The sequence below is a fragment of the Carlito syrichta genome, unplaced genomic scaffold (assembly GCF_000164805.1).
Source record: "Carlito syrichta isolate Samal-C Ts95f unplaced genomic scaffold, Tarsius_syrichta-2.0.1 Scaffold315593, whole genome shotgun sequence".
Lineage (NCBI taxonomy): Eukaryota > Metazoa > Chordata > Mammalia > Primates > Tarsiidae > Carlito > Carlito syrichta.
In genome coordinates this window covers 680935-695170 of record NW_007259689.1, presented here as the reverse complement: position 1 = coordinate 695170, position 14236 = coordinate 680935, and the positions used below count along the sequence as shown (strand labels likewise).

Here is a 14236-nt window from a genome sequence, read left to right as displayed (position 1 = left end):
CTTGAAAAACAACTCATCCATCTTATCTGAGTGAGAAGACAGCAATACCCAGTGTGGAAAGTTTACCATGAAGTGTTCAAGAGAAGGAATCTATTATGACAGAAAGAAGGAGTGTGTGGTCAGAGAGCTAAGGAAATCTTAAGAACTTTAAATAAGAAGGTTCAAGGGAGAATCAATGAAAACATACTTGTCTTATTTTTAAGGAATATTGAGTATATTTACACAGAGTACAGAGAAGCTGCCTCCCTAAGTAGATGAGTACCAGACAAGCCCTTGCCCTGCACCCCACCCTAAGTGCTGCTCTTGTGATTATGAAACTGCACACTTGATTACATTTTATTCTTCAAGTCTCCAATATTTTTGTACACATTCTTGCTTCTTTCTAAGCCAAACTGGCAGGATAGCATAGAAATGATTAACATGGGATTTGGAATTAAGATAGAACTGGGATCTGTATCCCTGCCTTGCCAAATACTGCATATGGGCCCAACAATGAGGAACTCAACCTGCCTTAGGCTCAGTTTCCACAACAGCAGGGCAAGGCCTAGTCATACAGATTTAACAGGGTTGTTCTGGGGATGAAATCAGATCGGTCATCTCAAACTCTTTTTGAGTATATTAGAAAAAAATGTTGAGTTTCTACTTATGACACTCCCAGGCCTTTGTGTAACACACACACACACACACACACACACACACACACACACACACACACACACACACAATTTTTTTTTCCCATGTTTTGAGACAGGGTCTCACTTTGTCACCCAGGCTGGAGTGCAGAGGTACGGTCCCAGATCACTGCAGCCTCTGCCTTCTGAATTCAAGAAATCCTTTTGCCTCAGACTTTTGAGTAGCTGGGACTATAAGCACATACCACCATACCTGGTTAATTTTTTTTTTTTTTAGTAGAGATAAGGTCTTGCTGTGTTGCCCAGGTTGATCTCAAACTCCTAGGCTCAAGCAATTCTCCTGCCTCAGCCTCCCAAAGCGCTGGGATGACAGCTGTGAGCCACCATACCTGGCCTGTTACGTTAATATTAATAAATTATGTACACTATAAAATACAAAACAGAGATTATAAAAAAAGATGAGAGAGAACACAGACAGAAGCTCAAACACTTTCTTGCCCACCTCAGTGGATCATCTTGTGCATCCTGCATTAGAGGCTCTAGAGTCAAATAATCAGGGTAAAGAGCAAAGACAGAGTTCAGTAAACGCTCAGAACGTGGTGGGCTTTAGTAGTCAATGAGCTGACTAACTGCAAATATTCTTAAGCCAACAGTACAACAGAAAACGAATGGAGTTTTGAACCACAAAATCACCCAAACATGTACATTTTCATTTAGTTTTTTGTACAAATGAAAGTGATATTTGCAGCTACTAAGAATAGATGTGGTTGTTTTATCTCAAAAAGCATTCCATTCTAATACAGAAGTAACTGTGAACTTGGCAGTCATAAATGTTCAGGAAAAGTCCTGCTTTCCATTATGTTTTATATTTCTCTAGGAATTCTCTAAACCACTTGTTGCTGCACCTTGCACAGGACGCCAAATGGTTGTTTAGTCACACTAAGTGCCATGGTTGACATGTATTATGCTACATCCAGGCAGCCTTTAAACAAACCCCCCAAAGGCCAGCCATATTTTGGAGAGAAGTAAAGAAATAATGTAGAAAAAGATCACCACCTCACTGCCCTGTCTTAGTGCCTTAGTTCAGTGCCCTGGGCACAAAACCCTGTGGGGAACAGCAAGTTCGCTGTCTATTTCCCACCACTAAAAACGAAAAAAAGTCAGAGATTCTTCCATCCTCCTTCTGCTGAACTCCTGAGCCTAGAACAGAGCTCAGTCCTGCTCAGACACCTGTTGTAAAATCTCTCCAAAAATGTTCTTCTCACATTTATATACGAGCGGGGACCCACGGAACCCAGACTTTATTTAAAAATTGTGTATTTATTCTTACATGTTTACGCTTCAGTCACCTTCAAAGTACTCTCCGTTTGATGTAATATGCCTATCAAGGTGCTTTTTCCACTGTTCAGAATAGTTTTTGAACTTGTTTGTTTTGATGTCTTTCAGTGCTTCTGCCATTTTTTGTTTCCTCTTCCTCGTTGGCAAAACGTTTCGCTTTGAAAACTTTTTTCATCCGGGGAAACAAAAAGGGTCGCTCAGGGTGAGTTGGGGTAAATAGAAAGGGTGGGGCATGTGGGTCATGGCATTTTTGGTCAAAAACTAGTAAACACTCAGCATGGTATGAGCAGATGTGGTGTTGTCACAGTGGAAGAACCAGTCACCTGTTTGCCACAACTTGGGATGTTTCTTCCACAATATAGCCTCTCACAACAACGCTAGATGGTACATTGATGTGGATGGGTTCCTAGAACAATTACCCAGCCAGGGAAGCCTGTGGTAATAGGCTTATTGCCCCCTTTCTTGGGGTCTCCCTCGTATTAAGTAATTTGGAAGATGGGTTTCAAAAATGAATCTATCTAAACCTAAAGAATGCATTCTGTAAAACTATTGGCTTCTTTTCTGATACCCCTAAACTAATCCTTAGTGATACCACATTTGATACTAATGCCTTCCGTGCGTGGAAAGCATGAACTATATTAGTAATAGGGGCAGACTTTTCTTAAGCAAGCATTTACTAAGCTCCAGTTTCTCAACATATTATTTATTTGAATAATTCTCTTATTCATCAAATACCAATCAAGTGATTAAAATAGGCCAGGAAGCCAAGTGCTGGAGATACTGGGATGAATACGAAAAGTGCAAAGCTGGCTCTCCTAAGGCTTCGATCTAGTGTCGGACTGATCACAAACTGTAAAGTGCATTAAAACACAACATCGCTCTCTGATCAAACGAGGGCCAGATGCCAAAGTTAGTGTTCTGATTTTACTCTAAGTTCAGAAATGATCCTCTGATAGACAATCATCCATTAAAAAAAAACAACAACCAAAAAACTAACAGATAAAAGCATTGGATACTTTTTTTTTAAGTTTACATTTTTAAAAAAACATATTTCTCAATCCCTGCCTCATCCAAGAGAAAAAAATTATGACCAGGAAACACTGGTTCAATCACTCAAGGGTCAGTCTAGACAGGTGCTGCACTGTTTTCTGTGATGCTCAAGATAAACAATTTGTTTTCGTAAAAACAGAGGCTATTAGTAAGTAATCTGGGCAGTGCTAAAGACATAATTGCATTTTTCTATTGCAGCAAACAAATATCAAAAATTTTCAGAAAACTATATATACCATGAAAGCACACCATCATATTTCAAACAATGTTTTAATTATAAAATAAGACTATTAAATTTCAAAGGGCTCCAACAGCATAATATAAATGAGACAAAAAGTAATTTATATCGCAGAAGTATGTTAGAATAACAGATGGCAGATCAAAGGTGAGAAACCACTGAAAATAAAATGTGAAGCTTCGTAATTCCTCTTATAATTCTTCCTGAGCAAATACAAATACATGAATTTTTAAGGTAATTAAAAAAGTAATCTGATTCTAAAAATATAGACCAATGCTATAAGTGATTTCATAATCTAAAATTAAGAGTCCCATATGTTGACTGTCTTCCAAAAGAATGAGGTTAAGGAGGATAAAACAGGTCAGATTTGTTATCTGTAAGAATGAGACAACCGCAAATTCTCTCAAGTGGTGATGCAGAGACACTAAAAGGTGTTACTGTCCACAGTATCCAAAGTGAAGCTGCAATTTTCTTTCTCAAAGTGGGTGGAGACAGCTGAAGAATCTGACGTGATTCTGATCATCCCTTTTGCATTTTAACTATGTGAACTTTCTTGTTCCTGAACAAGTTAGGCTTTCTTATTTACCAATATCACCTCTTGATTTATTATTTTATATATATATATATATATATATTTTTCCACACACACACAGCTAACTCTTTAATATCCTGCATATATGCAAGGAAAACAACTGCCAGAGTAGTTTAAAGTACAACGAAACATAATCTTCTTCCCACGCATAAGCACTTGCATTTCTGTTTTCTTATTATGTCTTTTTAAGGAAAGGAAAAAAAAAAACTTTTTCATTTTAAAATATCACTTTTAAATTTTTTTAAAATATAAAGTAAATGTATTTTTTGTCCTTTCAATGTATATTGGGAAAAGACATTTCTTATCTCAAGAAGAGGCACATATTCAAAGAAAGCACTTAGTAAGAATGTAAGAACAGCCTTGAAAACTCTTGATTTAGCATAAGGAGGAAAGGAAAGCAGTTAATTTGGCCTAAAGAGGGAAACACAACCAAATAGGTGATGTGCAGTGTAGAATAATTTTAGAATAAACTGTTACCAGACAAAGACTTTTGCTCCAGAATCAGATTAAGAGGGAAAAGTCTGTAATTCAACCACTAATTTTGACTCTTCAGCATAAAGCATTTTTTTGGTTAGAATCGACAAAGTTTTACTCTGAAATGAAATAAATTGTTCCTAGTTCAAGCACTAGTTAGTTAGAGCACTAGTTAGTTAGAGCACTAGTTCTCATGTAAGTTGACTCACACAATTATTCCTCCTCATTGATTATCATCAACTCTTAGTCACTTTCTTTAAACTTTAGACATCACATTTTCATAAACATTCCGGCTAAATTGTCAGCTAAGTAAAAAATAGTTGAGATCACTATTAATATTTCAAGTAAGAGCTTCCTATATTTGAATTTTATAATCTGACCTCTTTTCCACAGTCATGTATTATTTAAGTTGTATAATACCGAGTTTTCATCATACATTTTTTGACAGATTTTTCTTCATTCAGAGAACATTAATATTTTGACTCAAGGTCTCACTCTGGCACTCAGGCTGGAGTGCATTGGCACGATCACGGCTCACCGCAGCCTTGACCTCCTAGACTCAGGCAATTCTTTCGCCTCAGCCTCGTGAGTAGTTGGAATATAGGTGCATGCCGCCATGTCAGGATATTTTTTTTTTTTTTTGTAGTGACGAGGTCTTGCTATGCTGCCCAGGCTTCCATCTTGGCTTTCCAAGATGGAAGATGCTGGGAATACAGGCATGAGCCACCATGCCTGCACAGAATTAATTTTTTAAAATATCCACATAAATACAAGTGTTGGTACCCAACTAGTACAATATGAATCAGAGATTTTTTGGACTTTTTTTGAGTCTGAATCTCACTCTGTCACCCAGGCTGGAGTGAAGTTGCACGCCACTCAACCTGCTACACTCAGGAGATCCTTTTACTTCAGCCTTCCAAGTAGCTGGAACCACAGGCATGCACAACCATGCCCAGTTAATTTTTTTGATTTATTGTAGAGATGAGGCCTCATCAAGTTGCCCAGGCTGGTCTCGAATACCTGGATTCACGAAATCCTCTTGCCTCTGCCTCCCAGTGTGCTGGGATTACAGGTGTGAGTCACTGTGCCTGGCTGATAATTATATTTTATAGATAGATTTAAAAGTCCCAAGCTGGGTACAGTGGCTCATGCCTGTAATCCCAGCCCTCTGGGAGACTGAGGTGAGAGGACTGCTGGAGCCCAGGAGTTCAAAACCAGCCTGGGCAACATAACAAGACTTCATCTCTACAAAAAAAAAAAATTAGCTGGGCATATTGGTGTGTGCCTGTAATCCTGGCTACTTGGGAAGTTGAGGAGGAAGGATCCCATTGGCTACTTGGGAGGTTGAGGAGGAAGGATCCCATTAGCTCAGAAGGTTGAGGCTATGGTGAGTTGGCTGTGATCGTGCCACCATATTCCAGCCTGAGTGACAGAGTAAGATTCTGATTTAAAAAACAGACAAACAAACAAACAAAAAACAAGTCCCAAATTCTCTTATGTAACAATTGACTGTCAACAGAGACAACAATGATGTTTGGAGGACTTTTTCAAACTGCTGTGTGCTCCTTCCTATAGTGCCCTGGAGGATGAGGGCTGACAGTCTCACACTCATATGTGCTGGGGGTGGGTGGTGGGACCAACACATCTCAGTAACAAAGCATTGTGCCAAAGGACAATGTCAACATCTTTTGGGATGTTCTTGGCCTATTTGGATATTTTTTTCATGCCAGGGTTCACAGCCCCCAAAGGAATAAAGACTTAACAAATTTTAAAAAAACCTGAATGACAGGTTTGAACAAATGGGAGGGCTTGAAAGCAAGAAAGTAGGGCTTAAAAGTCCAGCCTAATCATACTGTAAAACTTTTACTTATTTTGTAATGTATTCAAAATACTGCCTGCAGGAAAAGTTAAAAATCTCCCAAATTTTGAATTTTAATATAACACTACCATTCACATGCCAATGGCACCTTATGTCATTTGTTCAAATGTATTCAGAAACACATTGCATATGACTACAGTGGTGTTCTGATTTTTTGAGAAGCTCACTTTCCAGAAAGTCCACACATGGATATAATATTCTATGGTTCTCAAACTGTGCTCAGTAGAGCTCCAGAGTCATGGACAGTTCCTTGTGGACCACCAGGAGGGCAGGATGGAGGCTGGAGTTGGGGGGCAGTTAGGGGTTTTGGCTCCACCCACTCTGAAACCAGAGCAGCTCTGCTTTCATCAATCACATTTACTACGATTCAGGCAATATTTTGTTTGAAAAATAGGTTTTGCTCTAAAAAAAAAAAAAAGGAAAGAAAGATTTGAAAACCACCCTCACAGTTTGCAAGTTCACTGTCTTCTATGTTAAGTCCAATATTATAGTCTACAGAAAAACAAATTCCAATCACACACAAAATAGCTTGTCTCCAGTAAAGCAGGAAAGAGAGAAGACGCAATGATGGACCCCCAAGACTGTGGTGGGTAAATGTGAAGTTGGGGTAACACTGGTGGATCTGGGGTCTGACATGTTGAAGCTCACCTCATTAGGGTGTTTTTAATGGCACCCACGATGTCTCCTGAGCACTCACCCCAGCTGATTTTTAACAAAGAATGGAAGCTTGGACCAAGACAGAAGCAGGATCATGATGGCTCTAGATACGTTTAGAAATCTGTCTTCCTGGGATCAGGGTGGGCAGAAGTACTTTTCAGAAAGACAACTTGGTCCCAGAGACCCCTGTGCCATTCTGTCTACTCTTTTTCCCTAAAAAGGCTTCTATGTGTCTCTGACTGGTAAAATAATCCTTTAAGGCCCATTTCAAAAGTTATCACTTCCCTGAAAGCTTCTTTTGGACCAAGTTTATGGGTCACATTCCTGGATTCCTTCAGATTTCTTCACTCAGGGTTTTTTTTTTTTTTTTTAAGAAAGCAGTTTATTAAGAAGACAGAAAAGCTCCCATAGCAGGAGGGGACCCAAAAGAGGGGTTGCCCTACTGGGGGTGGTGGTGGAAGTGTTGTTCAGACCATGGTACCTAGAGGGCCACGGCTGCATCTTCCTCAGTTGCTTGTGCAGCCCTGAGATCTGGTATATATGAACAGCTTAATGAGAGTTAATTAAATTGAATTAAACTCTGGTTTCAGGAGAAGGGATAGAGACGGAAGACCAGTCTTTGGAGTAGGCTGGCTGAGGCTGGAACCCAGACTTTTCACCTTTCTGGGTGTTAGATTTTTCTACAACAGAGAGCATGGCTTATCACAAAGTAAAGATGCACTAGCTATAAGCTCCTTTTCCATTTATTTTCGCTAAGAAGCAGCCATAAGGGAGGCTTCTGTATTTGTAAACTAAAATACATATACTTCTAATAGATTTCCTTGGGCAACTTAAATTTTAATGTAGCTCATGTGCACCATCTGCTGGAGAAAGTTGAACATCTATTTCAGGTCAAAGCTGGAAGTCACAAGGTTTTTAATCAGATATTAGAAAATCAAGAAAACAAGAGTTAAGCCTAGAAAATCGAATCTATAAACTCTAGGACATTCAGAGAGTGCAATGTTAGGCACACTGAATATTCAACTTCAGAACTTTCTATACTGTGCTTCAAGTGTAAACAATTTAATATTTTTGGAATCCATTTTCAAATATATTCATATTTTTACTTACTATATATTAGTTCTAGCTCATTAGAATGGAGGAAAGACTATCTTATATTCAGAGAAAGAAAAAAGGAGTCATTTCCATATAACTAAAGAAACATTATTAAAAGAGTAAGAAAAGCAAAAGATTAAAAAGCAGTTTCATTAGCTTTAAGACATGTGTCTTTGGTTGGAAAGATTGAAAGAGATTATGGCTAAGGTCTCGGATTATTTTATTTCACTATATAAATAAAGACATAATCATACATAAATATGTTAGGAAGTTGTGCAAGGTGGGGAGAGGAGAGACAGAGTTTTTAAAATAAATCAATTGATAAAACCCCCTCACTATGCATATCTCTACAAAGTTTGGGGCAAGTATCAAGTTGTAAAATATTACATATGCTATCACATCTTCTTAGAAATACACAATAAAAAGTTAAGTTTAAATATAAGAAGGAAATATTTAGATCTGTATATACAGGTATGGTGTAAGTGACCTATCTATATCCAGCTATCTCCCCTTATAAAATAGAAGGGCTATATAATATACAGTATGAGTAACCAACCACTTCCTCTACAGTGATCACAATCCATTGAGAACACAAGAGAATGATATCTAGAGTTACCCATGGCAACTGTATGCAACAGAGGACAACCTGCAGCCAGACAGTAACATCCACATATAAAGGGGGGAACACAGTGGGTGGCAGTCCATGGAGAGACCAATGGGGCTGGCTACCTTTCAAGACAGGAAGCACCAGGAAGAATACAGTTTGTTAGAAAGGGAAGAGGAACAAAATATCAGTCTTTACTTACCTGGAGGCAAGATCAAATAAACTGTAGTGGACAGGCTAGTTTGATTCTAAGCAGTACAAATGTGAGTGTAGTTGAAGGAATTCAATAACCAAGAAATTATTATTATTATTTTTGATTTCACGCTTAAAATTTTTGTTTGCCTTTTCTTAGTGACAGGGTCTCACTATATTGCCCAAGCTGGTCTCAAACTCCTGGGTTCCAGCAATTCTCCCACCTTGGCCTTCCAAGCAGCTAGGACTATGGGCACATACCACTATACCTGGCTAATTTTTATTTTTATTTTTGTAGAGATGAGGTCTTGCTGTGTTGCCTAGGCTGGCCTCAAACTCCTGGCCTCAAGCAATACTTCTGCCTTGGCCTCATAAAGTGTTGGAATTATAGGCATGAGCCACCCAGTCAATGAGGAATTATTGAATGAAAAATTACAGGTTAGAATGGAGACATTTGAGTAGTTCAGTGCATGGACACTGAAGCAAGAGTGAGAATTCTGGCTCACCCTTTTATGAACTGTGCAATCTGGGACAAATTACTTAACCTCTCTGCTGCCTTGGTTTCTTCATCTATAAAACAGGCCTAATTAACATCTCAAAGTGATGTTGTGAGGAACAGCACTTTTAATAGATAAAAGTGCTATGAACAGCACCTGACACACAATAAGTACTACACAAAAACGTTTGCTCTTCTTAATTGAGGAAGCCAGAGTTTTGCTATTCATACTGCATGAATCACAGTGTATCCACCACTTTCTGGCTGACTATCCTTGGTTTCTTTATCTGTAAAATGAGCATATTCATAATTGTGTCAGAAGTGACAGTAGTATATAAGCTTGGCACAATGACTGGCCAGGATTATTCCCTTATATATCATTCATTGTCAGCTACCCAAGTTGTGTGATTATTTCATGTTACATACATATTATGTGCATTTATTAACTCTAAATACACCTGGGCATGTATGTAACGTGTGTTTCTGGTGACCTGTTCTGTGATACAGAAACAGTGTTTCGGTGATACAGAAACAGTGGAATATATTGGCAAGGAGCTTGCTAGACTGACCAAACCTTGATCCAAAATTATAAAAAGGTTAAAGTTCTATACAAAGTAATGTCTAGATCCAAAGGCTTTTCAGCAAAATTTTAACCTGCATTAAGATTTGTCAAGGCTGGGCTTGGTGGCTCACACTTGTAATCCCAGCACTTTGGGTAGCAGAGGGGAGAGGATTGCTTGAGCTTGGGAGTTCAAGACCAGCCTAGGCAGCATAATGAGACATTGTCTCTACAAAAAAATAAAATAAAATAAAATAAATAAATTAGCCAGGCGTGGTGGCATATGCCTGTAGTCCCAGCTACTCAGGAGGCTGAGGCAGAAAAATCCCCTGAGCCTAGAAGGTTGAGGCTGCAATGAGCCATGATGGATATTGGATTCCAGCTATTGGATTCCAGCTATTGGATTCCAGCCCGGGGGACAGAGTGACTCCAACTCAAAAAAAAAAAAAAAAAAAGAAAGAAACAAAAACAAATTTAAAAAAAGATTTGTCAATGCTCAGATAAAGAGAGGCGATTCAACAGTGAATGTTGTGTCAGGATATTTTGATTTTGATCCCATTGGTCCCTCCAGTAAAGGTAGAAACTTTCTCGAAAGCAAACTCCTGAACAAAAGAAGTACCACGTACCTTTTCAATTAACTCGTAACTCTCCTCAAGCTTGAGCAGCCTGTTTTGCACCGACGTGGATGCTCTCTGGTAGACCGCTCGCCACTCCTGGAAGTCGCTTTCTGAAATCTCAGCCACAGCAAAACACAAGGTCCTTAGCCCTGGAAAAGGCAACACACGCCGCCCCAACACACCAAGGAAGACTTTATTCAGAAGTCTGAGATTTCTGTTTCTATTTATCCAAGTCATACTTCAAAAGATAGATTCAATTCAAACAGTATGGCAAAGTCAAATTCAATTATCATGACACCTGAACATAAAATGTCAATTAAAGTTCTTATAGTCTCTAACTTGGTACACTGCTTCCAAGCCCCAGTGCTGCTTGTAATCCCTCCTCTGTGCCTAGAGTGGCTTTCCTAAAATCTTAATCTTTTTTCTTTTTTTGAGTCAGGGTTTCTCTCTGTCACCCAGGCTAGAGTGCAGTGGCACAATCATGGATCACCACAACCTCAACTTTCTGGGCTCAGGTGATCCTTTCGCCTCTGCATCCCAAGTAGCTGGGACTGCAGGTGTGTGCCACCACAACCAGCTAATTTTTTTTTAGAGATAAGGTCTTGCTATGTTGCCTAGGCTGGTCTCAATTCCTAGGCTCAAATGATCATCTTGCGTCAGCCTTGCAAAGTGTTGGCATTACATGCGTGAGCCACGGCAGCCAGCCCTGAAATTCTAATCTTATCAAGCTATTTTCTTGCATGAAATCTTCCAATTTTTCCTCAGGATAAAATCAAAACCCCAAAGTATGGCTTATACACCTTTCACCCACTGTCTCTGCCCTTATTCCTTGCCATTCACTTCCTACATACCAGGGTCTTTGTCTATACCAGTCACTGCTTCTCTCTCCCACCTTCCTCAACACCCTTCCACGGTCTGCCTTGCGTGTACTTTACAACTTAGCTCCTAAAATCATCTCTTTGATGCATCTACTCTTACCTAGACCCCGCAGGCAGAAATCCCCAGATACTCTTATGGTGTGAATGAGTGTTTCATCCAGTTTTCCTGTGGGTCTCTTTTCTTTCTTTTTTTTTTTGAGTTGGAGTCTCACTCTGTCGCCCTGACTGGAGTGCAGTGGCTGCTCCCAGCCACCGCAGCCTTGACCTGCTGGGCTCTGGCGATCCTTCCGCCTCAGCCTTCCGAGTAGCCGGAATTACAGGCGCACGGTACCATGCCCAGCTGATTTTTTGATTTATTGTAGAGATGAGGTCTCGCTGCCCAGGCAGGTCTCGAACCCGCGGGCTCAGGCAATCCACTCACCTCAGCCTCCCAAGGCACGGGATTACAGGCTGAGCCATAAGCCCGGCAGTGAGTCTCTTTTATTAGATTAACGCCTCTGAAGGACAGAGACCCAGAGTTCTTCATGTCTGTAACTCCAGTATCAAGCACAGCACCTGACTCATTACAGTGGTTTCATGGATGCTTATTACAGGAGGGAGAGAGAGAGGCTCCAGGAGGGTGCACTGGGAGAGCCACCTTCCTCTTACTGGGACATATGATTATATTTCTTACTTCTCTTTACCACTATACATTTGTAATAAAAAGAGTCTAAGTGTAGTTGAGGGATCGAGGCAAAAAAGAATAGCCAGCAGACAGACCCTGGGAAACCAGTCAACGCTAATGGTTGACCAGTGATTGGTGCCTGCCAATCTCATAACTCACTTCTCCCTCTGCCAGAAAAAAGTCGATGGACAGAGAGAAGGGAGAAAAGCACTTATCAGTCATGCAAAGAAGCAGTCAACTAGGTTCTCAAGAAGACAAAGTTCTCTCTCAAGGTCATTGAACTCTGAGAGTGACTAGAACCAGACTCTAGGCTTAGTGATCCCAAGTCAAATAAAATATGTCTAAAGGAACATGTCAGAAGCAAAAAGCAGACAGCAAAGGATGTAAAGTACCCAGAGGAGTAGGGGTACTCAAAGGAGTAGGGTTGCCTACAGCCAGATCACTGAGAATGAATTAAATCTTTGGGACCATGTTAGGACATGTTTCTTTTGGAAACTTAACTGGAAAACTTACTCTGGGTAGTCCTGAAGGAGAAGTGTTATCCAGCCCAGGGCCAGAAAGAATGGGGTGGAGAAGGGGGCCAAGTCAATTAAAATCAAAGAGTATCTTTAACACCACAACCAGAGAACAGAAAGTCACCCTGGATCCTCCTCAAAAACACAGAAGTATATGTGGTGTTTGCCAGGTAGGCTGTAATGCCAAGCCCACCTGAGGCCACACCTTAAGAAATGTGAATTCTATGGATACATATGCTTCCATGCTCTTGCATTTTGGAGGAGAATGGGAAGAAGACTCTTTGTGTCCTTGGTTTTCAAAGTCGAGTGGGTTTTTTTTGTTGTTGTTTTTGCTTTTTTTTTGCCTACTGTTTTAAAAAAATTCCTATATTTTCTGAACCTGGAATAAGAGGAAAAGGATTTGCTGACAGGTCAGGTTTGGTGCCGTTATTAATAGTTCCAGTTGAAATGGACAGGAGTGAGAGCTGAGATAGTGTTGTCAAGTGAGTCTTATCTCTCCAACATCTTGTAGTAACTGACTCTCATGCTTAACAACCCTTGCTTCTTTTCATCTAACCTGAATAGTCCTGCCAGACCACAAACTGCCTTGCCTCACACACCATATATTTCAGGAGGACAGAGAGACCAAGCTAAGCTAGTTCACCAAGGATTCTCAGGCCTCACACATAGCCTGGCATGTGGCAGGGACTTAAGAAAATCTTGGGTATTAACTAAATTGAGTAGCCATTTTAATAGTTACATACATTTTTAATACAAAGTCTTGAGTTGAAGCTAAACTGAATAACTATTATAATTGTTTATAGGTTTATTTTAATTTCTTCTCTTTTTTATCCAGATGAGAATATTTTGGTGCTTTGACTCTTGCTTTTTTTCCGAATACATTGCTTGATATGCAAGGGAACGTACCTAAAATGGAAATACCATCCACTCTAAAAAGTAAAACAGATTCATAGGTCCTGTTCTCTAAAATGTGGGATCAAAGTCTCTCAAAATTTTAATAAACATAGTTTTAGGAAATGAAAATAAAAATACTGGGTAGTAAAATCTAAATTGCCAACAATAATCGCCATCTTACTTTAGGAATCTCAATGTAAAATAATAACAGTGATTGCGTAAGATATCAGAAGTATATGATCTCTTTTTTCTTTTAATCATGGTTTATTGACATATTACACTCACCTTCTGTAGCAAACTGCTCTAGATGTTTTAGGGTAATTTCTTTATATTTGGAAGTCTCTGCCAGTCGGTCATAAATCACAGTATCCTGGAAAACAAACATAAGGTATAACGTGCTTAATTAAGCATTCAGAGTTTAATAAAGTTGATGTTGGCAACATTAGTAGCAACCCTGTATAACAACCAATCACTTTTAGCAGTAGTAATAAAGTGCAAAATATTTTCATCTAATAATACCATCTCCCTAGTACCACTAAGAAATAAGGTTCAGCAGGATGTGATGACTCACTCCTGTAATCCCATCATTTTGAGAGGCAGAGGTGAGAGGATTGGGATTCAAGATCAGCCTGAGCATCTTGGTGAGACCTCATCTCAACAATAAGTCAAAATAAAAATATCAGCTGGACGTGGTGGTGTGTGCCAGTGGCTCCAGCTACTTGGAAGACTGAGTCAGAAGGATCACCAGCAGGTCAAGGCTGCGGTGGCTGTGAGCGTGCCACTACACTCCAGCCTGGGTGACAAAAGAGAGAGAGGGAGAGAGAGAGAGAGAGAGAGAGAGAGAGAGAGAGAGAGAGAGAGA

At 39.7% G+C, this 14236-nt stretch overlaps 1 protein-coding gene across 1 annotated transcript in view; it reads right to left on the bottom strand.

Annotated features, from left to right (window-relative positions):
• ATP8A1 (ATPase phospholipid transporting 8A1) overlaps window positions 1–14236 on the bottom strand; it is a 221199-nt gene that overhangs the window by 108500 nt on the left and 98463 nt on the right. Inside the window, exons 22-23 of the mRNA XM_021706448.1 lie at window positions 13660–13744; window positions 10433–10572 (exon numbers count right to left, since the gene is read on the bottom strand). Coding sequence (XP_021562123.1) covers window positions 10433–10572; window positions 13660–13744 — 225 coding nt within the window. The remainder of the gene's footprint in view (window positions 1–10432; window positions 10573–13659; window positions 13745–14236) is intronic.